Source organism: Anomaloglossus baeobatrachus, chromosome 3 (genome assembly GCF_048569485.1).
Source record: "Anomaloglossus baeobatrachus isolate aAnoBae1 chromosome 3, aAnoBae1.hap1, whole genome shotgun sequence".
NCBI classification, from domain to species: Eukaryota; Metazoa; Chordata; class Amphibia; order Anura; family Aromobatidae; genus Anomaloglossus; species Anomaloglossus baeobatrachus.
This window is the reverse complement of record NC_134355.1, coordinates 429,529,147-429,555,640: the sequence shown is the minus strand read 5'-3', so window position 1 is coordinate 429,555,640 and position 26,494 is coordinate 429,529,147. Positions and strand designations below refer to the sequence as shown.

Sequence of the window (26,494 nt, the reverse complement as noted above, 5' to 3'; positions counted from 1 at the left end):
GCCGAAAACGACCCCCTCTTACAGGTGGGCAACCGCCGCCTGAAGGACTCGCCTACCTAGACTGGCGTCTGCCGAAGCATAGGTATGCACCTGATAGTGTTTCGTGAAAGTGTGCAGACTAGACCAGGTAGCTGCCTGACACACCTGCTGAGCCGTAGCCCGGTGCCGCAATGCCCAGGACGCACCCACGGCTCTGGTAGAATGGGCTTTCAGCCCCAAAGGAAGCGGAAGCCCAGAAGAACGGTAGGCTTCGAGAATCGGTTCCTTGATCCACCGAGCCAAGGTTGACTTGGAAGCCTGCGAACCCTTACGCTGGCCAGCGACAAGGACAAAGAGGGCATCTGAACGGCGCAGGGGCGCCGTGCGAGACACATAGAGCCGGAGTGCTCTCACCAGATCTAATGAGTGCAAATCCTTTTCACATTGGTGAATTGGATGAGGGCAAAATGAAGGTAAGGAGATATCCTGATTGAGATGAAAAGGGGATACCACCTTAGGGAGAAATTCCGGGACCGGACGCAGAACCACCTTATCCTGGTGAAAAACCAGGAAGGGGGCTTTGCATGACAGCGCTGCCAGCTCCGACACTCTACGGAGCGATGTAACTGCCACTAGAAATGCCACCTTCTGCGAAAGACGTGATAAAGAGACATCCCGCAGCGGCTCGAAAGGTGGTTTCTGAAGAGCCGTTAGCACCCTGTTAAGGTCCCATGGTTCCAGCGGACGCTTGTAAGGTGGGGCTATGTGGCAAACTCCCTGCAGGAACGTGCGGACCTGCGGAAGCCTGGCTAGACGCTTTTGAATAAATACGGATAGCGCCGATACTTGTCCCTTGAGAGAGCCGAGAGACAAACCCTTGTCCATTCCGGATTGAAGGAATGAAAGAAAAGTGGGTAAGGCAAAGGGCCAGGGAGTAAAACCATTATCAGAGCACCAGGATAAGAAGATCCTCCAAGACCTGTGATAGATCTTGGCGGACGATTGTTTCCTGGCCTGTCTCATAGTGGCAATGACAACTTGAGATAACCCTGAGGACGCTAGGAGCCAGGACTCAATGGCCACACAGTCAGGTTGAGGGCCGCAGAATTCAGATGGAAAAACGGCCCTTGTGACAGCAAGTCTGGGCGGTCTGGGAGCGCCCACGGTTGACCCACCGTGAGATGTCACAGATCCGGTTACCACGACCGCCTCGGCCAATCTGGGGCGACGAGAATGGCGCGACGACAGTTGGACCTGATTTTGCGCAGCACTTTGGGCAGCATCGCCAGAGGAGGAAATACATAGGGCAGTCGAAACTGCGACCAATCCTGAACTAATGCGTCCGCCGCCAGAGCTCTGTGATCTTGAGACCGGGCCATGAATGCCGGGACTTTGTTGTTGTGCCGTGACGCCATGAGATCGACGTCCGGCATTCCCCAGCGGCGACAGATCTCTCGAAACACGTCTGGGTGAAGAGACCATTCACCCGCGTCCATGCCCTGTCGACTGAGAAAATCTGCTTCCCAGTTTTCTACGCCCGGGATGTGAACTGCGGAGATGGTGGAAGCTGTGGTTTCCACCCACTGCAGAATCCGTCGGACTTCCTGGAAGGCTTGACGACTGCGAGTGCCGCCTTGGTGGTTGATGTATGCGACGGCAGTAGCGTTGTCCGACTGGATCCGGATCTGCCTGCCCTGCAGCCACCGATGAAAAGCCAATAGGGCTAGATACACTGCCCTTATCTCCAGAATATTGATCTGAAGGGATGACTATCGGAGTCCAGGTTCCCTGAGCCCTGTGGTGGAGAAAAACCGCCCCCCACCCTGACAGGCTCGCGTCCGTGGTGACCACAGCCCAGGTGGGGGGGTAGGAAGGATTTTCCCTGCGACAGAGAGTTGGGAAGGAGCCACCACTGAAGTGACATCTTGGTTGCAAGGGAAAGAGACGTTCCTGTCGAGGGAAGTCGACCTCCTGTCCCATTTGCGGAGAATGTCCCACTGGAGTGGCCGCAGATGGAATTGCGCGAAGGGCACTGCCTACATCGCTGCCACCATCTTCCCCAGGAAGTGCATGAGGCGCCTCAAGGGGTGTGACTGACCCCGAAGAAGAGATTGCACCCCTGCCTGCAGCGAAAGCTGTTTGTCCAGCGGTAGCATGACTACTGCTGACTGAGTATGAAACTCCATCCCAAGGTACGTCAGTGATTGGGTCGGTGTCAACTTGGATTTTGGGAAGTTGATGATCCACCTGAACTGCTGGAGAGTCGCCAGAGCGACGGAAAGGCTGTTTTGACACGCCATCTGAGAGGGTGCCCTGACCAGAAGATCGTCTAAGTAGGGAATCACCGAGTGGCCCTGAGAGTGTAGGACCGCCACAACAGATGCCATGACCTTGGTGAACACCCTTGGGGCTGTCGCCAGGTCGAAAGGCAAAGCCACGAACTGAAGGTGTTCGTCCCCGATGGCGAAACGCAAAAAGCGTTGATGTTCGGGTGCGATCGGCACATGGAGATAAGCATCCTTGATGTCGATCGATGCTAGGAAGTCTCCTTGTGACATCGAAGCGATGACCGAGCGGAGAGATTCCATCCGAAACAGTCTGGTGCTCACATGTCTGTTGAGCAGTTTGAGGTCCAGAACGGGACGGAACGAGCCGTCCTTCTTTGGCACCACAAACAAGTTGGAGTAAAAGCCGCGACCATGTTCCTGGGGGGAAACCGGGATCACAACTCCTTCTGTCTTCAGAGTGTTCACCGCCTGAAAAAGTGCATCGGCTCGCTCGGGGGGCGGAGAGGTTCTGAAGAAACGAGTCGGGGGACGAGAGCTGAACTCTATCCTGTAACCGTGAGACAGAATGTCTCTCACCCATCGGTCTTGAACATGTGGCCACCAGGCGTCGCAAAAGCGGGAGAGCCTGCCACCGACCGAGGATGCGGTTCGGGGATGCCGAGAGTCATGAGGAGGCCGCCTTGGAAGCAGTGCCTCCTGCGGCCTTTTGGGGGCATGACTTGGACCGCCACGCATAGGAGTTCCTCTGGCCTTTCTCCGGCCTGCTGGACGAAGAGGATTGGGGCTTGGCGGAGGGACGAAAGGACCGAAACCTCGATTGTATTTTCCGTTGCTGAGGTCTCTTCGGTTTGGACTGGGGTAAGGAGGAGTCCTTTCCCTTGGATTCCTTAATAATCTCATCCAATCGTTCGCCAAACAAGCGGTCGCCAGAAAACGGCAAACCGGTTAAGAACCTCTTGGAAGCAGAGTCTGCCTTCCATTCGCGCAGCCACATGGCCCTGCGGACTGCCACAGAGTTAGCGGATGCCACCGCTGTACGGCTAGCAGAGTCTAGAACTGCGTTCATGGCGTAGGAAGAAAAGGCTGACGCCTGAGAAGTCAAAGACGCAACCTGTGGAGCAGAATTACGTGTGACCGCAGTAATCTCAGCCAGACAAGCTGAGATAGCTTGGAGTGCCCACACGGCTGCAAAAGCCGGGGCAAAAGACGCGCCCGTGGCTTCATAGATGGATTTCACCAGGAGCTCTATCTGCCTGTCAGTGGCATCCTTTAGCGATGAGCCATCTGCAACCGATACCACAGATCTAGCCGCCAATCTAGAGACTGGGGGATCCACCTTGGGACATTGGGCCCAACCCTTAACAACGTCAGAGGGGAAGGGGTAACGTGTGTCAGTAAGGCGCTTAGTAAAGCGCTTGTCCGGAACCGCTCTGGGCTTCTGGACAGCATCTCTGAAGTTAGAGTGATCGAAAAACGCACTCAGTGTACGTTTAGGGAACCGAAACTGGTGTTTCTCCTGCTGAGAAGTCGACTCCTCTACAGGTGGCGGCGGGGGAGATATATCTAACTCCTGGTTGATGGACGAGATAAGGTCATTTACTATGGCGTCCCCTTCAGGTGTATCAAGATTGAGAGCAACGTCAGGGTCAGAGCCCTGAGCTGCGACGTCCGCCTCGTCCTCCAGAGAGTCCTCAAGCTGGGAACCCGAGCAGCGTGAAGAAGTCAGGGAAGATTCCCAGCGGGCCCGCTTAGCCGGTCTGGGACTGTGGTCCGGGCCGGAGTCCTCCACATGAGACCTAGGGCCCCCCCTGGGAACGTGCTGCGGCGCGGACAGAGAGGGGCCTGGAGGCGAAGATCCAACAGGGCCCGGGGCCTGTGGAAGGACCGGTCTGGACTGCAAAGCTTCAAGCAGCTTGGCAGACCATTTGTCCATAGACTGAGCCATGGATTGTGAGAGTGACTCAGAGTTTTTCAGCAAAAACTGCAAACTCTGTCCCTGCCGCCTGGACAGGGGGAGCAAGGGGTTCTACCTGAGCCGAGGGGCCCACTAGTGACCGAGGCTCCGGCTGAGCAAGCAAAACAGGGGTTGAGCATTGCTCACAGTGAGGGTAGGTGGAACCCGCAGGTAACTTAGCCGCACAAGAGGTACAGGTCGCAAAATAACCCTGTGCCTTGGCACCCTTGCTCCTTGTGGACGACATGCTGTTGTCTCCTAGGAGAGTGATCACTGAGGGTATATGGGAAAGGGTATACAGCCCGACCAAACAGAAATATATAAATATATATATAGTATCTATTCCGGCACCCTAAGGGGACCAGCACCGGGTGACCAGTGTGGCTTACCGACCGCTAAAAAGCGGAATGTGTGTCCTCCAGATTCCCTGCCTTAGGTCTCCCAGCGTTGCAGAGCTCTTTCCTGGAAATCCTCCACAGGCAGAATGCCAAAAAAATGGCTGCCGGAGCTCTCTGGGGAGGAGTGGGGCCGTGGGCGGCACTAGAAAAGTGCGGGAATCTGGAGTCCCCACAGTGATCAGTGAGGGGGGAGGAAACATACAGGATGCTCCGGCCCTCACAACCGACGTCAGGTCGGCAGTCCCGCCCTTACCCCTGATAGACAGGCCCGGGGGCGGGAGTTTGGCTACTAGGCCGCAATTGAAGCCTGGGACTAAATTTAAGACCGTGTCCGACAAACAGGCGCGGTCGGCGCGGAAGTCCGCCGGCCGTCACAAATAAGCAGCTGCTGCAGCGTCCGGGATGAAGGCGCTCCATGCACATCCCCCATGGGGATACAGAGTACCTTAGTGATGCAGGGCCCGGTCCCTGAGGATGAATAGACTCCTGTCCGGCAGATTCCCACAGGGGCTGCGGAGGGAGCACGGTCCCAGTGAATGGACGACCGCTCAGGATCCCACTTCTCCCAGAGCCGCTAAGGGATGGTGAAGGAGACGGCATGAGGCTCCGGCCTTTGTACCCACAATGGGTACCTCAACCTTAACAGCACCGCCGACGTAGTGGGGTGAGAAGGGAACATGCCGGGGGCCCCGTGGGGGCCCACTTTTCTTCCAACCGATATAACTAAAATGAGAATGCATGAGTGGATGTGTGCCTCCTTCCACACAAAGCATAAAACTGAGGAGCCCGTGATCCACGGGAGGGTGTATAGGTAGAGGGGAGGGGTTACACTTTTTCAGTGTAATACTTTGTGTGGCCTCCGGAGGCAGAAGCTATACACCCAATTGTCTGGGTCTCCCAATGGAGCGACAAAGAAAAGCAAATTTCACTCCTCATGGAACACTCATTCCCATCACTCATTACAGTCATGACCATTCATCAACTGAGAGATTGACAAAAGCGCTTGACATAAAAAAGATCCGGAACTTCCATTTATTTATACAGAATGCTTAGATCCTTGAAGGGTACAACATCTGCAAAGAAGAGAACACAACCATTAGATCACAACTTTAAATTACTTTTACCTGTTTTTACTTTAAATTCAGGCAATATGTCAATTAAGGATAACTTAGAACCTAAGGGGCACTTTGCACGCTGCGACATCGCAGGCCGATGCTGCGATAGTCCCCGCCCCCGTCGCAGCAGCGATATGTGGTGATAGCTGGCGTAGCGAAAATTATCACTACGCCAGCTTCACACACACACCTACCGTGCGCCGTCCCTGTGGCCGGTGACCCGCCTCCTTGTTAAGGGGGCGGGTCGTGCGCCGTCACACGGCAGGCGGCCAATTGGAGCGGCGGAGATGAGTAGGATGTAAACATCCTGCCCACTCCTTCCTTCCGCATATCCTACGGAAGCCGCAGTGACGCCGGTAGGAGATGTTCCTCGCTCCTGCGACTTCACACACAGCGATGTGTGCTGCCGCAGGAGCGAGGAACAACATCGGACTGTCGCGTCAGCGTAATCATGGATTACGCCGACGCTACACCGATGATACGATTACGACGATTTTGCGCTCGTTAATCGTATCATCTAAGCTTTACACACAGCGATGTCGCCTGCGATGCCGGAAGTGCGTCACTTTTAATTTGATCCCACCGACATCGCAGCTGCGATGTCGTAGTGTGCAAAGTACCCCTAAGGCTATGTTCACACAGGGCATCTTGTATTACTGCATTTTTTGCAGTCAAAAAGATGCACCTAAATCCATGCATTTCCTTCTCCCAGCAAAGTCTATGAGATTTCTCTTTTGCTGTCCACACTGGGCATCTTTTTTTGGCTGTGTTTTTGATGACGCAGCATGTCAATTCTTTTTGCATTTGAGCCCTTCCAGTCAATAGATTTGACTTAAACGCATTGGGAAAAACACGGTAAAAACACTTCAAAAGCATGCGTTTTTTGCCACCGGTGCGTTTTTTTTGGGGCCAAAAATGCAGCATCTTTGTGGGTAAGAAGAGATGCAGTGTGTGAACATAGCCTTTGAAGATGTAATATAGATTACTGACATTTGGAACTAGGATTTTTTTTTACTGTAACTATGCATCTTAAGCTACAAATAAGGCTTACAATATCATTGCATTGAATATTTTGACTTCTAAAGCCTGTGTAGCACAGTACATAGTTGTCTGTGATGAGATAATGAATCAGTCAGTGAGCTTATTGCTAACCTGTCATCAGGATTTTCCATGTTAAACTAAAGCTATGACCATAATGGCCCTGTCATACTGATTCAATATATACCTTCAGTGTAGAAATCTGCTGCCTAATTTTTGTTACATTAGCGGTTTCAGCTTTATAAGCTCTTCGTGCAGCGAGGCAGAGTTGTGTGGTGGCATTGTGGCCTCTGGTACGGCCCCTTCGCTGCCTTTATCTTTTTTAAATTCTGCGTTGGCGTTGTCCTAACCATGAGTGGCGCTTGCACAGATTCTTCTTGTAGTGGCAGTCAGGAGAACAAGAGTCAGTAGCAGAGAAAAGCGCACACTGTCCTCCGGCGGTCTTCAATAAAATGGTGCAGGAGTCGGCGCATGCACAATTTTAGATCTCGAATAATTTATGAGGATATTCTGCGCATCTGTTGCCATTTTCCTTAATACCGCTGGAAGTCAATCTGTACATAAGCCGTCAACATTTCTTTGAAGCCCGCTAGGAGATTATTCTGCGCAAGCAGTGGCCAAGGCGCCAGTGCAAAAAATTTAAAATCAGGATGATCAACACTAGAGGCACCAGAGGGGACTGTGGCAGAGGTGATGACCCTACCCACGGTCCCGCCATGGTTTAACAAAAACCAGGCAGATTTCTACACTGAAGAGATCTATTAAATCAGTATGGCAGCACCATTATGGAAATATCTTTAGTTTAACATGGATAATCCTGATGAAAGGTTCTCTTTAGGGTCTAATTTAAAGGGAATCTGTCAGTAGGATCAACCCTCCTAAGCCGTGTACATGGGCATGTAAGTCATAGGAAGCTGAATAAAATGATACTTTGATATCTGCGATACGTTGTCTTATTCCAGAGAACTCCATTTTTTCTTACATGGGATTGAGTTGTTCCAGGCTGTGGGGAGGACACTGGAGGCAGATTCTCATGCAGCGCAGACATTACTTTATATATAAAGGGGGCGTTACCAGTGTAATGGCCGCGCTCTGTATAACTGTGTCTGATTATAACTGATAAATAATGAGCGAGTGTGTGCGCCACTTCTCGACCGAGCATCAGGGTGCTTGGGTATGCTTAGGGCTTGGCTGAGTATCATGGGTGCTCTGCTGTGTCGTTCGTGAAACATTGAACACAAAGTGCAGGTTCGCTTCAGTGAGCAGGCAGCCCAGTGAGAGCAGCCTGCAGTGTCTGAATGGCTCTCACTTGGGGGAGTAAAACCAACGTGTGTACAAAAAAGAAAAAACAAAACACCGCTCTCCCACCCCCAAAAAGTGTTCCGTTTATGGCTGGCAGTGTGTGGAGAAACGGACTGCCCAATAGAGGTCATAATACTTATTACTTGAGTTGAGCCAGAGCGTCCAACTTTCTCAACTCAAGTAAAAAGCATTCTAGCACTGTAGTGTTAACTCATCATTAAGAGTACCGAGCACTGTACTGCTCGCTCATCACTATAAGGCGGGGGCCACACGGGGGACTAATGTGATCCTCGCATGACACTCGAGCTCACGGTGGCAGCACAGCAGAGCATCATGTGAGTGTCCCTGCGACTGAGGTCTGTTCGTGCGAGCGGACCTCAGCTGCGGGGAACGGGCTGGCACGGAAGAGGGAGGGCTTTATCTCCCCCTCTCCTCCGTAGCTGGCTATTGCCATTCTTGCCTTGTACTCACGGTACACCGGTGTACCGCGAGTACCAGTGCGATCTTTCTCTTGCCCCATAGACTTGAATGTGTGTGAGAAAAAAACCCCCCAAAAAAATAAAAAAAAAAATAGTTTTTTTATGTTAAAGGGAACCTGTCAGGTGCAATATGCACCCAGAAGCATGAGCAGCTCTGGGTGTATATTGCTAGACCCTGCCTAACCGTTCCTGTATACACTGGCATAGATAAAGGGATATTTAGAAAAAGTATTTCTAAAGAGCTTATATTGTATGCTAATGAGCGAGGGGACTAGTCCCCTGGGCGTTCATTCCCCTGGCTATTCGGCTCCATTAGCATGTTAGTTCCCCCTGTGGGCGTGCTAACATGTTAATGAATGTGCAGCATCAGAGGATGATCTCACTCACCTCTCCGCTGCCATCACCGCCCAACACTGGATTTCGGCTCAGTGCGCACGATCTCAGAGTTTTGGTCATGCGCAATATGTAGCCGGGTGTATGTGTCCCGGCTTCAAACTCGTGTAGTGCGCATAACCGGAAGTCTGGGGTCATGCACACTGAGCTGAAGTCCAGGAGCCAGATGCGATGGCAGCGGAGAGGTGAGTGAGATCACGCTGCACGTTCATTAGCATGCCCACAGGGGTGTACTAACATGCTAAGGGGGCCGACTAGCCAGGGGAACTAATGCCCAGGGAACTAGTCCCTGCACTCATTAGCATACGGTATAAGATCTTAAATACTTTTTCTAAAGATCTCTTTATCTATGCGAGTGTATACAGGGACGGTTAGGCAGGGATTAGCAATATGCACCCAGAACTGCTCGTGGTTCTGGGTGCATATTGGACCTGACAGGTTCCCTTTAAAATATCATGCTTCATCACTGGCTTGTCATGTAGAATTGCAAATCTGCAGGAAAGATTTAGCAGTACAAGATTGGTAAAGCACAATAGTGGAGAGGTAAGAAAACTTAAGTTATCAGCCAACAATCAGGCTGCTGATTTTATTTTCCAAAAGGTCAATTAAAGGGACCATGACAGCCGATACATGCGATTCATTTACAGGTAGCATGTCAGATATGTGCTGCATCTCAGCCAGGCATGTTGTACTCTGAAACACTGCGGCATTTCAGAGAAAATCTGTAAACCGCAGAGGACCAAGCTGTGCTGGAGATTAGATAAGATACATTGGATTCTGAATGTGCAAAAAAAAAAATGGCCATAGCATCTGGAAGACCTGTCACCAGATCCAAAAATTGTCAGTACTCATAACAAGCAGTTGGATGCTCGGACGTGTGTGATTCAAGTATAATGGAAGCCAATGGGGAACTTCATCATTTTTCCAGAAAATCTGCTATATAAATGCTTAAGTTCCCCCTTGACTTCCATTATACTCTGTAAATGAGTACCCAGTGTGGTAGTGCTCACTCATCACTAGTTATACGCCCACCCGCATTGAAGTCTCATCATGTGAATTTGCCTATTTTTTGTTTTTCAAAGAAAGCCGCAAGAGGTTTTTAAGTGGCATAAAGCAACATAAGCTCAACAAATAAATCAAGTACTAAGAAAATCTATAAAGAAACAGAAGAAAAACGTCTGAACCTTTAATATTCACGGTTTCTACTCACCACACGGATTCTGTGTCCCATGGCCTTGGCGGGCAGGTTTGAGCGGAACTTGGCACGCACCATGCCACTGTTGCCATGAGCTCTGGTCACCTTACCCCAGATCACACGAGTTTTATTTGGTTTGCCTCCTGGCGTTACGGTTTTGCTAAAAAACAAATAAAAAGAAAAACGGTGTTAAAGGGGAGGGCACACAACCGGAGATATGAGAAACAATGTTAAGGCTACGTGCACACATTACATTTTGGTGGAGACAATTCTGCATCTCTTGGCAGGAAAAACGCAGAGGCATAAAAACATGTTTTTTGCTGAAATGCTGAAAGAATTGACATGCTGCAGATACAAGTCTGCAAGGAGAAAATACTCAACATGTGCCTGAGACTTCAGGATTGCCATTCACTGTGTGCACTCCGCCTTAGCCCTAGAGTCTCAAGCAATATTTCCATATAAATAGGTGTCACAGTAATTGGATTTTATCCTCACTGAGGAATTCCATGTTCTCACTAGAATGAAATCTTCGCCCAGAATAAGAAAAGACGCATCAAAATTAAGATCGGCTGCCTCTCCGGGCAACACGGCTGCCTCTCCGGGCAACACGGCTGCCTCTCCGGGCAACACGGCTGCCTCTCCGGGCAACACGGCTGCCTCTCCGGGCAACACGGCTGCCTCTCCGGGCAACACGGCTGCCTCTCCGGGCAACACGGCTGCCTCTCCGGGCAACACGGCTGCCTCTCCGGGCAACACGGCTGCCTCTCCGGGCAACACGGCTGCCTCTCCGGGCAACACGGCTGCCTCTCCGGGCAACTCTTCATGAGTGTTAAAAAGTTAAAGAACATCACCACTGTTTGGGATCGTTAGATCATTTTCTTCCTTTTGTTTTTGTCTTGTATTAGTTGACCTTAAAAAAAGGGCACTGTCCAGCATCAGGAAAAAGTCTAAAGTCATCACAGACTTGTGAATCCTCACAGAGCGCGCACTCCGCACTGTGAGGATTCTCCAGTGCTGGTCAGTCATGTGAGATTTCCATACTTCCGGCCACATTCTGACTAGACCTTTCTGGCATCACTTAATATGAGAGACTGTGCACGTCTAGTCAGCACATAACCGCTTCCCACCCCTGCAGCTCCCAGCAACGGAGAACCCTGACAATGCGCAGTGTGCACACACTAAGGATTCACAAGTGACTGAATGATTTTACCCAAAGACCGGAGAACCCCTTTAAGGTTTGACTTTTGTATTTGTTTTTCTGAATATTGTAATTTATTTTTTCATTATGAAAAATTCCAAAATAACCCGTCAAATAAATTAAGGAACATTAAGGAAAATGAACTAGAATTCTGGCACAATTTACACCACACTGACTGGTTTTGAAATCTGCTCATAAAAGGGAATGAGGTTAAAGGGAACCTGTCAGGTCCAATATGCATGCAGAACCATGAGCAGTTCTGGGTGCATATTGCTAATCCCTGCCTGACTGTCCCAGGTTATAGTCCCAGGATATTGGTTATATCAGTGGAATTCTTGATGAAGTGGGGAGACACTCCGAAACGGGTAAAATAAAACCACATTTGTTCAATCTTTCCTGGATTTGTGTCATATCTTCAGAAGTGCAGCAACAGTTCCACAACTTTGTTCCTGATCTGCTAAGGCTGAAGTAGCATATATAAAGAGATCTTTAGAAAAAGTATATTTCTAAAGATCCTTTATGATATGCAAATGAACGAGGGGACTGGTCGCAAGGGCGTTAGTTCCTGCGCTCATTCCGCCCCCTTAGCATGGCAGTAAGCCCTCAGGTGTACTAACATGCTATTCAATGCAGCATCACCAGCGGTGACACGCGTACCCGTGTCCACTGATCTGAATGCCCGCCACTTCCAGTCATACGCAGTATGAAGCCAGGTGTACGCGTCCCGTCTTCAAAGAGGTCCAGTGCGCATGACCGGAAGTGGCGGGATTTCTGATCAACAGTGACAGCGGACACAGGTACGCGCGTCACCCCTGTTGATGCTTCATTGAATAGCATATTAACATGCCACTGTGGGTGTGCTAACATGCTAAAAGGGCAGAATGAGAGCAGGCGCCAATGCCCTTGCGAATAATCATTGGTTTTATTAGCATATCAAAGGATATTTAAAAATACTTTTTGTAAAGATCTCTTTATCTATGCTACTAAATGTAGGAACGGTTATGCAGGGATTAGCAATATGCACCTAGAACTGCTCGTGGTTCTGGGTGAAAACTGCCCCTCACCGGATCCCTTTAATAAAAGTACTAAAATGTGCTAGTTTTATTAATGTGTGAATCCCTATTAAGTGTCCTCGTTAGTTTGAGCCCTCGTCTTCTGTGAGAGCCATCGCCAGACATGTCTGGCAGCAGTTTACCTCCATTGGTTGTCTGGGACCACCATAAATCAGACTGTCAGCTGAAGTCATCAATACTGTATAGTATGGGGGCCTCAAGTCTGCTACTATCTTCCCTTGCAGCTCTGTATCCAGAGATTAGACTTGTATGATAAAGCGGACAATCACAGGCTCATGGGAAGTCCGTGCACGGGAGAGACGATGTCCAGTGTAAGGCTGCTTTCACACTACGTTTAACATGCGTCATGAACGTTTTTTTAACGCAAAAACGGATCCAGTGCAAATGCATTTTCATTTCAATGCATTTGCAATGGACTCACGTTAACATGCGTTCACCTGCATTTGCGTGCGTTATAGTGAGGATCCAGCGAGTTGCAGTTTTTTTAACATTTTTCAAAAACGCTACTTGTAGCATTTTTGAGCTGCGTCCAAATACTGCAAATTGCTGGATCCTGACTATACTGAACGCTGGCATGCTGATAGACAGGATCCTGCTTGCTCTACTGAGCATGCCCAGAAACCAGCCTCGCGTGATCAGACTCCCCCCACTCTCCCCCGCCTGAGAGCAGAGGACACTCGTAACCAAGGTAAACATCGGGTAACCGCGGTCTTAGTTACTTGATGTTTATCTTGGTTACGTGTGCAGGGAACCGGCTCCTAGCAGCTGCAGACGCTCGTAACCAATGTAAATATCTGGTATCCACGCAAGTTACCCGATGTTTACCTTGGTTACGAGCCTTCACAGCTGTCAGAAGCCGGCTCCCAGTCTTTCACATTCAGTTCTCCTCACTCCCGATCACATGACTCCATTGCCCGCCCATAAACTTAAAGTGACAGGATCCTGCAAAATACATGCGTTTGCATACGGTTTTTTTTGCTGTAAAAGCAGGATCCACTTTTACAGCAAAAAAAAACACGTTCATAACGCATGTTAAAAAAACATAGTGTGAAAGCAGCCTAACAAGTGTAAAATTATCATAATGTGCAAACTACTAAATCCCTACCGTCAATCCCGTAATTCCCACCTGGGGAGATGAAACACTTACTTTTTTGCCTTGTACACATAGGCACATTTCTTGCCCAGGTAGAAATCTGTCTCATCTCTAGCGTAGACCCCTTCAATCTTCAGGAGGGCTGTGTGCTCCCTCTGGTTTCGGAGGCCTCTTTTGTAGCCAGCAAAGATTGCCTTGCACCACAATCTGGTATAGGAGATAAGACATTAGGAATCTGTCCAGACCAAACCATTATTACAGAAATGATAGACTTGACTAGCTTACCTGCCAGGCATTTTGAGTTATTAGTATCCAGATGCAGGCAAGACTGTGAAAACACAAGGAGCAGGTCAGAAGTGAGAAAACCACCAGTTACTCATACAGGAACCGAGATTCTGTCCACATACAGTATAGAGGTTGTGTGTGCCAGGAACTGTTTAATAAAAGCGCTAAAGCTGCCATAATAATTAGCCTTTATGATATTGACCTGCAATAAATGACCAATAACCAGCAAGTTACAAGAGGTCTGGAATGACAGATAAATGTATATCACAAGCAGTTTGTGCACATTGTATAGTAGGCTTGCAGCTTTATAAACTCATTGCTTGCTGTCACTGAACAAGGACATTCTCAGTCCCATACAATGAATGTAAACTGTATGGAGCTAGTATTCACCATAATCATATTCAGTCCAGAGGGGATGGAAAGCGGAAGATCCCCATCTGACAGGAGGACAGTGTCTGTTCTAAGGCCCTGTACACATTACAGAAAATTCTCCTGAATCAGAAAAGATGTATGGGGCCTCTCAACTATCCCTACATAGGTTATGTGGGGGGGGTCTAAGGATTGCAGTGATAGAATTATCTTTTTGCAGGATAGATATTCCGCTGTGAGATAATTCTGATAACAGCTTACTCTGCACTCCCCAGAGACCGGAGGAGCACTCCATGTGTGTGGAGGAGTCAGGAGAGACGCCGATCATTGAGCTGTTAGCCAACATATATGGCCAGCTTTGGGAGATTGTACTCTCCACTACATAATTCGGTGGCTCTAGGTGCATCTTTGGGAAGAAGTTGAAGTGCTTGCAGCTGAATGCGAAGAAAGTTTAAAATTTAGTCCCAAATTTCTTGGAGGAACAGCAGGAGATGTACACTGCATTACTCCATGGTGAATATGTACGAATATAGAGATAACAGGAGATCAAAGAATTCATTGCCAAGACATAGACAATCGTAATCTCTCACAGAACCGTCTTTCTGCCCTAGAAGATCAGAATGTTTCCATTCACGGACAGCAAATAGAAATCAGGAAAAGTATTTCTATAACTTGTTCATTGGTCTGTCATTATCAGCCAGTAAATAGGATGCAATAGACTGATCAGTGATCGCAGTGTCGTAACATCAGCATCACCAGGACAGAACGTCATGGTCCACACTGTGCAGAGCACTCCGACCTGCTGCGCTCTAGTCCCAGATAACACACAGCGCTCACCAGTGTGCAGAACACTCCGACCTGCTGCGCTCTAGTCCCACAGATAACACACAGCGCTCACCAGTGTGCAGAACACTCCGACCTGCTGCGCTCTAGTCCCACAGATAACACACAGCGCTCACCAGTGTGCAGAACACTCCGACCTGCTGCGCTCTAGTCCCACAGATAACACACAGCGCTCACCAGTGTGCAGAACACTCCGACCTGCTGCGCTCTAGTCCCACAGATAACACACAGCGCTCACCAGTGTGCAGAACACTCCGACCTGCTGCGCTCTAGTCCCACAGATAACACACAGCGCTCACCAGTGTGCAGAACACTCCGACCTGCTGCGCTCTAGTCCCACAGATAACACACAGCGCTCACCAGTGTGCAGAACACTCCGACCTGCTGCGCTCTAGTCCCACAGATAACACACAGCGCTCACCAGTGTGCAGAACACTCCGACCTGCTGCGCTCTAGTCCCACAGATAACACACAGCGCTCACCAGTGTGCAGAACACTCCGACCTGCTGCGCTCTAGTCCCACAGATAACACACAGCGCTCACCAGTGTGCAGAACACTCCGACCTGCTGCGCTCTAGTCCCACAGATAACACACAGCGCTCACCAGTGTGCAGAACACTCCGACCTGCTGCGCTCTAGTCCCACAGATAACACACAGCGCTCACCAGTGTGCAGAACACTCCGACCTGCTGCGCTCTAGTCCCACAGATAACACACAGCGCTCACCAGTGTGCAGAACACTCCGACCTGCTGCGCTCTAGTCCCACAGATAACACACAGCGCTCACCAGTGTGCAGAACACTCCGACCTGCTGCGCTCTAGTCCCACAGATAACACACAGCGCTCACCAGTGTGCAGAACACTCCGACCTGCTGCGCTCTAGTCCCACAGATAACACACAGCGCTCACCAGTGTGCAGAACACTCCGACCTGCTGCGCTCTAGTCCCACAGATAACACACAGCGCTCACCAGTGTGCAGAACACTCCGACCTGCTGCGCTCTAGTCCCACAGATAACACACAGCGCTCACCAGTGTGCAGAACACTCCGACCTGCTGCGCTCTAGTCCCACAGATAACACACAGCGCTCACCAGTGTGCAGAACACTCCGACCTGCTGCGCTCTAGTCCCAGATAACACACAGCGCTCACCAGTGTGCAGAACACTCCGACCTGCTGCGCTCTAGTCCCAGATAACACACAGCGCTCACCAGTGTGCAGAACACTCCGACCTGCTGCGCTCTCTAGTCCCAGATAACACACAGCGCTCACCAGTGTGCAGAACACTCCGACCTGCTGCGCTCTCTAGTCCCAGATAACACACAGCGCTCACCAGTGTGCAGAACACTCCGACCTGCTGCGCTCTCTAGTCCCAGATAACACACAGCGCTCACCAGTGTGCAGAACACTCCGACCTGCTGCGCTCTCTAGTCCCACAGATAACACACAGCGCTCACCAGTGTGCAGAACACTCCGACCTGCTGCGCTCTAGTCCCAGATAACACACAGCGCTCACCAGTGTGCAGAACACTCCGACCTGCTGCGCTCTAGTCCCAGATAACACACAGCGCTCACCAGTGTGCAGAACACTCCGACCTGCTGCGCTCTCTAGTCCCAGATAACACACAGCGCTCACCAGTGTGCAGAACACTCCGACCTGCTGCGCTCTCTAGTCCCACAGATAACACACAGCGCTCACCAGTGTGCAGAACACTCCGACCTGCTGCGCTCTAGTCCCACAGATCAGCATCACCACCCCAGAACACCATGGTCCACACAGCACTCATCAGTGGGCAGAACAATGACCTGCTGCGCCCTCTAGTCCCCCAGATACACACCTGTGATCGGCCATCTACAGCGATACAATAGAGAACCAGCAGCCCCATCCTCACAATGGGGGCTGAGCGGACAGACTCCCACCAGGCAGTGTTTTTACCCTTGTAAAGTTGGAATATGCCCTTAAGCACCTGGCGCTCTACACTGCAGACCATACGGATCCATGGGGCCCTAACATGCAGCAGGACTATGGCCGGTCAGCGCAGGCAGGGATCCCGCCGGTTCGGACCTCACACTAGTGACTCGCCAGGAGCCGCACTGATCCTGCACAGCGCTGCAGACACTGACAAGTCCCCGGGGTCGCCCAATCCGGCCAATATCCCTGCCATCCTCCGGCGCACAGCCCCGCTGCACCCCCCGTGTGATGGGCCAGCGCCCGCCCAACGCGTCTGGACCGATATTCCACACACAGGCACATTGCACAGCCCGAAACCCGCAACCTAGAACAGACATTCAGCTCTCCTCACCCGCACCGGAATCCAAGATGGAGGAAAAGGAAGTGGAGACGCGCTGCACGCTGGGAAATGAGAAGGGTCCTCTACTGAGGTGTCTTAAATATTGCCTGAGCGGCGTATACAAAAAGGTCGGCATATTCAGCAGTTATACTCACGAATAGATTGTAATAAGCGTGCATACACCTGCGAACGGGCAATACATAGAGGTGCAAAACAAAACAGGCATCAGTCAGAGGAGCTAATAAAGGCCCCGAAGGCGGAGCTTAGGTGTCCATGGTAACCTAACGCAACTATTCTACCCCATCTGTGATCTGTGCAGGTAGCTTACCAGTGTAGAGCCTGTAAGGCAGACAGAGCATCCGGGGGAGTACAGCACCGGGAGGGGAGTACAGCACCGGGGGGCGTACAGCATCGGCGGAGTGCAGCACGGGGGGGGGGGTGAGCATCGGGAGGGGAGTACAGCAGCTGGAGGGAGTACAGGACCGGGGGGGGGGGGGTACAGCACTGTGAGGGTAGTACAGCAGCTGCTGGGGAGTACAGCACCGGGGGAGTGGGGGAGTACAGCACTGGGGGGTGAGCACCGGGATGGAAGTACAGCAGCTGGAGGGAGTACAGAACGGGGGGGGGGGGGTACAGCACCAGGAGAGGAGTACAGCAGCTGGAGGGGAGTATAGCACTGGGGGAGGGGGGAGTTCAGCACTGGGGGGGTGAGCACCGGGAGGGGAGTACAGCAGCTGGAGGGAGTACAGAACTGGGAGTGGGGTACAGCACCGGGGTGAGTACAGCACTGGTGGTGTACGCAGGACCAGGAATGTAGAATACTGGGGTGTACTGTTATGTAGAGGGCTGTGGTGTACAATACCGTAGTGTACAGGGACGGGGTGTACTTGGGTGTACAATACCGTAGTGTACAGGAACAGGGTGTACTTGGGTGTACAATACCGTAGTGTACAGGAACAGGGTGTACTTGGGTGTACAATACCGTAGTGTACAGGAACAGGGTGTACTTGGGTGTACAATACCGTAGTGTACAGGGACGGGGTGTACTTGGGTGTACAATACCGTAGTGTACAGGAACAGGGTGTACTTGGGTGTACAATACCGTAGTGTACAGGAACAGGGTGTACTTGGGTGTACAATACCGTAGTGTACAGGAACAGGGTGTACTTGGGTGTACAATACCGTAGTGTACAGGAACAGGGTGTACTTGGGTGTACAATACCGTAGTGTACAGGAACAGGGTGTACTTGGGTGTACAATACCAGGCTGTTCAGGACCGGGGTACATTGGTTATTTCCTTCTAACTCTAGACATGCAGTAAAATTGATAAAGATGATACATTATTGTCACCGTATGAACCATATGATAGCGGCACGTGACATGTTTCAGATTCCTGGCACTTTTCTGGAATTTCCAGTGTCCAAACCTCCGTCCACCATCATGCCAAGAGCTGCACAATGAAACAACACAGTGCGGACATTGGGCATCTCAGTGGGTGACACAGCGGGTGCAGCCACACGGTTTCTAGTGGAAGCCTCTTCAGGAATCGCTCCTTCCTTAAGTTTTTGGAGGAGTTTACGGTTTCCTGAGTCGTGTTCGTGGAGCTCATATATTCAGTCTTTTGAGCATTACGGTATTTTTGACTTCAGATTTTAAAGAACATCTGGTGGGAGAAAAGGAAGAGCATGTTACTTATTAGAGAGCGTCTCCTGATGGAAAATGTTCCAATCTCAGCCCTGTCCAGTCAAAAGGCTGCAGAAAAACACTTGAACAACTCTTCAAAGCTGCTTCTGAAGAAAGGAGTGTTTCCTGAAGCAGTGGCCACTAAAGAAATCAGTATTTGTAGCCAAAACCAGCAGTGGGTGATAAGTCCAGAAGTGGTGCTGTGTTTCTATTCTACTTTCCTCTGAAACTCCCCAAATACACAACATGTTCCCCCGGCTTATAAATATACTCTGTGTGCACTTACCCTAAAGCCTTGTTCACACATTACATTTTTGCGGAGGTTTTTTTCTGCAGGCAAAACCTCTCTTGGCAGTAAAGAAGCTGCTTATAAAAATCAGATTTGCGGCCTTTCTTGCTGAAGTTTTTGCTGTGGATGATAGATGTCGCTTGTCTACAGTACATTTTATTAAAGTTAGTTTTATTCAGAAAAATGCTACAAAAACACATTTATTTTCTTCTATCGGAATATATGGATTTGACTTATTTCTCTGTTTCTCACTAGGTTTATTTGTAAATATCTTCAGAAGATTCCGGATTTTCTGGTCTTTATTCATGTTCCAGTCTGTTGTTTTCATATACAAGTCCCATAAACGTACAGGACAGACCCAGAGACATAGAAGACATGGCATCATTGCCAGAGATGGAAGTCCTGCGGGTGTGCACTGTGCTGGAGGACAGCTTGGATCAGCTTTCTGTGCTAGGATATATCATGCCGGTCTCCTACCAAGGTCGAAATAATGTAAGTAGGAACCTGAGGAACAATAAAGAATAAAGTTAGCTTCGCCTCAGTAGGTTATACCCACCTACTGGAAGCAAGCTTTAGCTTAGTGTCAGTAGGAGGCAGACACGGGCCTTGTCCCAGGCCTGTTTCTACCTTTAGTTTTTTTGTTTTCTTAATGTGCCACTCTATTGTTTTATTCTTCTTTTTCTCCGCTGGAGTGGTGCTTTTAATCTAAGGTCCCTGACTCCGGTCCATGACATGCCGGATCTCTCCAGTGATTAATGGAGAGAATCGGAGGTCACTATTCAATACAACTCTATGAGAGCTGCATTCTGGCTCTCATAGTCTTGCATTGGGAGCTTGTGATGTAACTTCTGACTTTATCCTTTAACACCAAGGAGGACCACTCTCGCAATCCTCTTACACCAGCATGCCTGCCACCCCAATATGGGCTGTTGATCTTTCCCAGTCTGTCATAAGGAAGGTATCACAGATCCTGATTTCCATCAGAGTATGTTCTGAAGCCTTCTTCCTACCTCTGGTATTCTGGCCACATCTCAGCGTTAGTCAAACCCACCAGCATCTCCACACCAATGGGGCAGGTCGCATAAGAAATCCAAATAACAGACCTGTTCCAATTCTTCTTCCACATATATCCCTCACCTGCTAGTGCCTCCAGGTTGGTTTCCACTTCTCCCTCTCCTGAAGCTCATGTTTTTCAGATATCGAACCACCATTCCGAGTCTGACTTTGACCTTGGCTCTGATCGAGCTTCAGAATTATGGGACCTGGTGGACAGTCTGATCCAGGCCATCAATCAGCCCTTGAACGTCAAGGATGTAGATGCCCTGCCCTCTAACCAGACAGTGTATTTTAAGAGGGTTAAGTGAGCTCCCTTTGCTAACCATAAGGAATTTAATGGCATCCTGTCTAAGGAGTGGGAACATCCAGATATGAAGACGCATGGAAATCCTTTTCCTTTCTTTTTTTTTTCTCAAGAATTATACCGAATCTCCTGCCGTGGATCTCCTGGTATCTTGGTTATCCACCAACACTATTTTCCTGCTCTCTGACAGAGCATACCTTAAAGATCCTAACAACAGACACATTGAGTCAACATTCGAAGCCGCGGGCTCGGCTTTGTGCCCAGCATTCACCACTACCTGGGTTTCTAAGGCTGGATGCGCACTTGCGTCGTGTCCCTGCAGAAATTTCTGCAGGGATTTGACAGCACATGTGCGCGTCAAATCGCTGCAGAAACACTGCATAATGAATGCAGTGTTTCTGCAGAAAAAAAGCCGATTTCATGCGCTCTGGATGCAGCCCCCACCATCCAAGTACCCGCCCATAATCTCGTGCCCGCGCTTTTCCCTCTGCCTGCACTGTTATTATGCGCAAGCGCTGGCCATATGAACCCACGTTACCTATTACCGCGGGCAAGAGATTATGGGCGGGTACTTGGATGACGCTGCTGTTGACAATCACAGCACCGCCCTATAATCTCGCTCGCGCCTGCGCAACCACCTCACTAGCGGTCACGCTTTACACAGTGCTCTGTCCCGCGAGAATGGCACTGGGCATGCGCGAGACCTCGGGAGGACAGTTACATGAGGAGGGCGTCTTCGTGTATGTAAATGAGCAATGGGGTGCGGCGTACAGCGGCAGGAGGTCGACAAACGGACGCAAGACAGCCCGCCCCCGTGACCATAAAAAACATTTGCATACAAAAAGGTAAGAATTTATAAAGCATTTATTTAGGTCTCAAAGGGGGCACAATAGCAACAGGAACCTTTCTAGAATGCAGCCCAGGAGCTGCAGAGGGGAATCTTTTAGGTTTATTGCGAAATTTCTGCTGATAGGTTCCCTTTAAGGTTAAGTTACCATGATGAGTTTTTGGTACGCTGTATTTTGACTGTGAAAAAACGCAGCATCTTAGGGCTTGTTCACATGTTGCATGCCTGCTGCCAGTGGCGTAACTAGAGTCCGATGGGCTCAGATGCACATCTGATGGGCCCCCCCAATTTGGGCCACTGTAGCATTTGAAATCCTGTCAAGACATACGAGTTGCCCCCCCATCCTCTTAATTGTGTAATAATAACCCTCCTCTCCTGTAGTAATCTCCCCCCATTCCTGGGCCACTTCCTGGTAAATATGTCCCCCATCCTGGTGTATGACCTCATCATGACTATATGCTGGTATATGTCCCTATCATGGCTCCAGCCTGGTATATATGTCCCCATCATGGCCCATTCTTGTATATATGCCCCTATCATGGACACAGTCTTCTGTATATCCCCATCATGGTATATATTACTCCATCGTGTCCCCATCCTGGTATATATTGCCCCATCCTGGCATATGTCCCAATCCTGGTATATATAGCCCCATTTTGGTATATATGACCCCATCATATCCCCATCCTGAGATCTATATCTTCATCATGTCCCCATTCTGGTTTATATGGCCTCATCATGTCCCAACCTAGTATATAGCCCCAACTTAGCATATGTACTCATCTTGGCCACATCCTGGTATATAGCACCATCTTGATATATGTCCCCATCTTGGTATATAGCTTCTTTATGTTCCCATCCTGGTGTATAGCGTCACATAATGTCCTCATCCTGGTATATAGCTTCTTCATCATGTCCCCATCCTATTATATAGCGCCAAATAATGTCCCCATCCTGGTATATAGCTTCCTCATCATGTCCCCATCCTATTATATAGCGCCACATCATGTCCCCATCCTGGTATATAGGGCCACATCATGTCCCCATGCTGGTATATAGCGCCACATCATGTCCTCATCCTGGTATATAGCGCCACATCATGTCTCCATCCTGGTATATAGGGCCACATCATGTCCCCATCCTGGTATATAGCGCCACATCATGTCCCCATCCTGGTGTACAGCGCCACATCATGTCCCCAACCTGGTATATAGGGCCACATCATGTCCCCATCCTGGTATATAGCTTCCTCGTCATGTCCCCATCCTATTATATAGCGCCACATCATGTCCCCATCCTGGTATATAGCGCCACATCATGTGTCCATCCTGGTATATAGGGCCACATCATGTCCCCATCCTGGTATATAGCGCCACATCATGTCCCTATCCTGGTATATAGCACCACATCATGTCCCCATCCTGGTGTACAGCGCCACATCATGTCCCCAACCTGGTATATAGGGCCACATCATGTCCCCATCCTGGTATATAGCTTCCTCATCATGTCCCCATCCTATTATATAGCGCCACATCATGTCCCTATCCTGGTATATGGCACCACATCATGTCCCCATCCTAGTATATAGGGCCACATCATGTCCCCATGCTGGTATATTGCGCCACATCATGTCCCCATCCTGGTATATAGCTCCACATAATGTCCCCATCCTGGTATATAGGGCCACATCATGTCCCCATCCTGGTATATAGCGCCACACCATGTCCCCATCCTGGTATATAGCTCCACATAATGTCCCCATCCTGGTATATAGGGCCACATCATGTCCCCATCCTGGTATATAGCGCCACACCATGTCCCCATCCTGATATATAGCACCACATTATGTCCCTATCCTGGTGTACAGCGCCACACCATGTCCCCATCCTGGTATATAGGGCCACATCATGTCCCCATCCTGGTATTTAAAAAAAACAAAACAAAAAACGATTACACTCACTTTCCCGCCGCTCCCCCGTCGTCCTCCTCCAGCGCTGGCCTGCTGGCAACTGACCAGCATTGTAAGTGGCGTAGTGCATGACGTCAGTATCATGCGCGCCCACTTACAGCGCTATCAGCTGTGCCGGCATATTCTCTGTTCCTCATGCCCAGGATTATGGTCGTGGGAAGCAGTGAATATTCACAGCCTTAATTGGAGGTCAGCACATTGCAGTGCAGGAACCCGACAGGACCCTGTGCTGCGGTGTATTTCAGCTAGATGCACATCCAGATGAAACAGGTGCTGGGGCAGGCGACCCCTGCGACCGTGGTTGTTACGCCACTGCCTGCTGCTTATTTTTCCTTGTACATTTACCTTTACAGTGTTTTTTTTTCAATCTGCAACATATCAATTCTTTCATTAATTCTTTCAACCATTCAAATGAACATAAAAAAATGCATGAACAATGCTAGCAGAGACTAGGCAAAAATATGTGTATTTTATGCAGCGTTTTTCATGCTAACGCTCTGAGAATTAGCAGCAGACTTTTCTGCAACAAAAAACAAAATGTGCACATACCCTTACAATTTCAGCAAAATGGCTGGGATTTAGAGAATTTTCATGCCCAGTCTGTTTCTTTGATCACAATGTAAACCTGAAAGGCATTGCGATTTTGAAATCACATGTCCTCTTGCAGTAAAGGCTCACTCACATTAGCCGATAAATCGAAAGTCTTGGATTGCACTAGGACCAATATTAGTCAATGTTGTAGGTCAAATCTGCGAGTTTTTCCAAAGCTCTAATCAGACTGAGGAAAAATTTACAGCATGCTGCGATTGGCAGCATGTCTCAGCTCATGTGCACCCATATGAGTCTATGGGTGCGTGTGAAACATCAGACTGTAATGATGACATCCGATATATGCAGAGACAGGCAATGGGGCTACCCTTGAATGTTGTAGTGCATTTCCATATTATACCGCAATACTCCTTGTTTCCCAATTTGGGTAATCCACTTTCCCTTTTCCCCCGTCTTGATAACAGTGTCTTCTGATCCAGGATGAACTGGGGTTGCTTCACAATTTGTCATTTTGGAGCAGGACACCTCTGGCCTTCAAAGGATCATCTCTTTGATATCTCTTCTCCATCTACTCTGGACATCTGAAGAATAGATCAGTAGTGACATTTTTTCCAGTCACTCTCAGATCCTTCTAGAATAATGATAAAACGATTACAAGATAGCTTACTCTAATGCAGGACCTCTGAGGCACACTTTGTCTTTTCATACTCTTTCCTAATTGACCCTCCAGACCTTTCTGTCGTCTGATTTCAGATACAATGGGAGGGGGGACTTCAGTCTCTCTATCGAAAGATCAATGGAGGCAAATTCTCTTCCATCTGTTCATGTTTTCAGGAGACCATTTATAAGTTGTTATCTCTATGGTATACAGTCGTGACTCACTAACAATATATTTTTCCTGACCTCAATCTCATGTGTTGGAGATGCGGCAATGAGCGACTTACTACACATTTGTTTGGTCATACAAGCTAATCTCTCTTTTTTGGGACAAAGCACAATTAGTGATAAGAAGGAACACAAATTTTGTGCTTGACCTGACTCCTGCTCTTGGTCTTCTCCATCACTGCGACATTCCGCTAAAAATATACAGGCATTCTATACTGAGGCACATAAATGTGACGGCTTGTGCGTCCATCCTCCTGCTCTGGAAATTCTGCTCTGACTATCTCCCTCAGGTTCTCTTTAATAAATTATATTGATGGAGGAAGTGACAGTTACAATTAATAACTCTTATGGCCGTTTTTTATAAAACTGGGTTTTATTGGCCTAAATCAAGATCTCCCAAATTTCGGTCCTATATCGAGGATCATTAAACATAGGATTCTTAAGGCGGCGTTACACGCTACAATTTATCTGACTATATGTCGTCTGGGTCACGGTTTCCGTGACGCACATCCGGCATCGTTAGCGACGTCGTTGCGTGTGACACCTACGCGTGACTCCGAACAATCGCAAATAGGTTGAAAATCGTTGATCGTTGACACGTCGTTCAGTTTCAAAATATTGTTCGTCGTTTGGATCGCAGCAGACATATTGCTACGTTTGACACCCTGCCAACGATGAACAACATCCAAACAACCGCCTTGGTCAAACAATATATCGCTGATCGCTGTTGCGTCGTTTGTGAGATCGTTGCGTGTGACCGCAAATAAACGACCTATGAGCGATCTCGGCAAATCGTAACAACGATCTGGGCCTGTCACATCGTTTAAGAGATCGTCAGATAAATCGTAGCTTGTAAAGCGGCCTTTAGTCTGATTAATCCCCCCACCCTTCTTTCCGGTTTTCTCTTTCTCTATTCTTCTATCATTCTTTCTTAGCTTTGATCTTATATTTGGTTATTGCTGTGAAGAAATTTTATATTATGTTGTTTTATTGAATAATTGTTGTTAAAAAGAAAAGTACAATTCCTCCTGCAAATACTAAGCCAGCAGCCGGCTAAATCAACTGAAAAATAAAAAAAAGTTATGGCTCTTGCAATAAGGGGAGGAAAAGATGAAACCCAAAAACAAAAAAATCCCCTATCCTGTAGAGGTAAAAACATGACCAAAAAGAGACAAAAAGCACAGCCTAAAAAATCTAACATCAAAATGCACGTAGATAAAAATCACTAATAAACAATCTTAAGAGGGTTTTCAATGACTATTTGAGCTTATTTCATAAGTGCTAATTCTTCCTAATAATCACTTTTTTAACATACTTTTATTACCTACACTGCTTCTACCAGCGAATCTTTATGTGAGTCACATAACCCTTTATTGTCCGGTAGCCTCTACTCTTGCTGCTCTGTTACTTATGATCTGTGCACCAGAATCAGGCGAAATGACAAGAGGACGTCATCAATGGAGGTCTAGGTGCCTTTCAATGATCGACAGGAGTCTGAGCAAGGTATACTCTGATCGCTTACTTCACTGTCTTCCTCTGCATAGACCCTGTCTATGATCAGGATATGTGCAGAGGAGGACAATTTGAGTATACATGCTCAGACTCCAGTCATTCATTGAA

The 26,494-nt window shown here is 48.9% G+C and overlaps 2 protein-coding genes across 2 annotated transcripts in view; one reads left to right on the top strand and one right to left on the bottom strand.

Annotated features, from left to right (window-relative positions):
• Positions 1–5,637: 5,637 nt before the first annotated feature.
• RPL35A (ribosomal protein L35a) lies at positions 5,638–17,368 on the bottom strand. The gene is made up of 5 exons (XM_075338487.1): positions 17,305–17,368; positions 13,791–13,833; positions 13,560–13,712; positions 10,157–10,301; positions 5,638–5,692 (listed from the first exon to the last, which is right to left on the bottom strand). Exons 2-5 carry the CDS (start codon positions 13,799–13,801, stop codon positions 5,669–5,671), a joined length of 333 nt encoding a protein of 110 aa, XP_075194602.1. The 5' UTR covers positions 13,802–13,833; positions 17,305–17,368; the 3' UTR covers positions 5,638–5,668.
• Positions 17,369–17,547: 179 nt separating this feature from the next.
• Positions 17,548–26,494, top strand: part of DRC9 (dynein regulatory complex subunit 9) — a 60,194-nt gene continuing 51,247 nt past the window's right edge. Inside the window, exons 1-2 of the mRNA XM_075340392.1 lie at positions 17,548–17,611; positions 19,520–19,756. Of these exons, the coding sequence (XP_075196507.1) occupies positions 19,640–19,756 (117 nt within the window). The 5' untranslated portion in view covers positions 17,548–17,611; positions 19,520–19,639. The remainder of the gene's footprint in view (positions 17,612–19,519; positions 19,757–26,494) is intronic.

Bases quoted from the DNA above. Each gene is read 5' to 3' on its own strand.
- RPL35A (XM_075338487.1), bottom strand. The intron at 10,302-13,559 runs GTAAGTGTTTCA...TTTGTTTTTTAG, and splicing joins TATGTGTACAAGGCAAAAAA to CAAAACCGTAACGCCAGGAG. The intron at 5,693-10,156 runs GTGAGTAGAAAC...TCTTCTTTGCAG, and splicing joins TGGGACACAGAATCCGTGTG to ATGTTGTACCCTTCAAGGAT.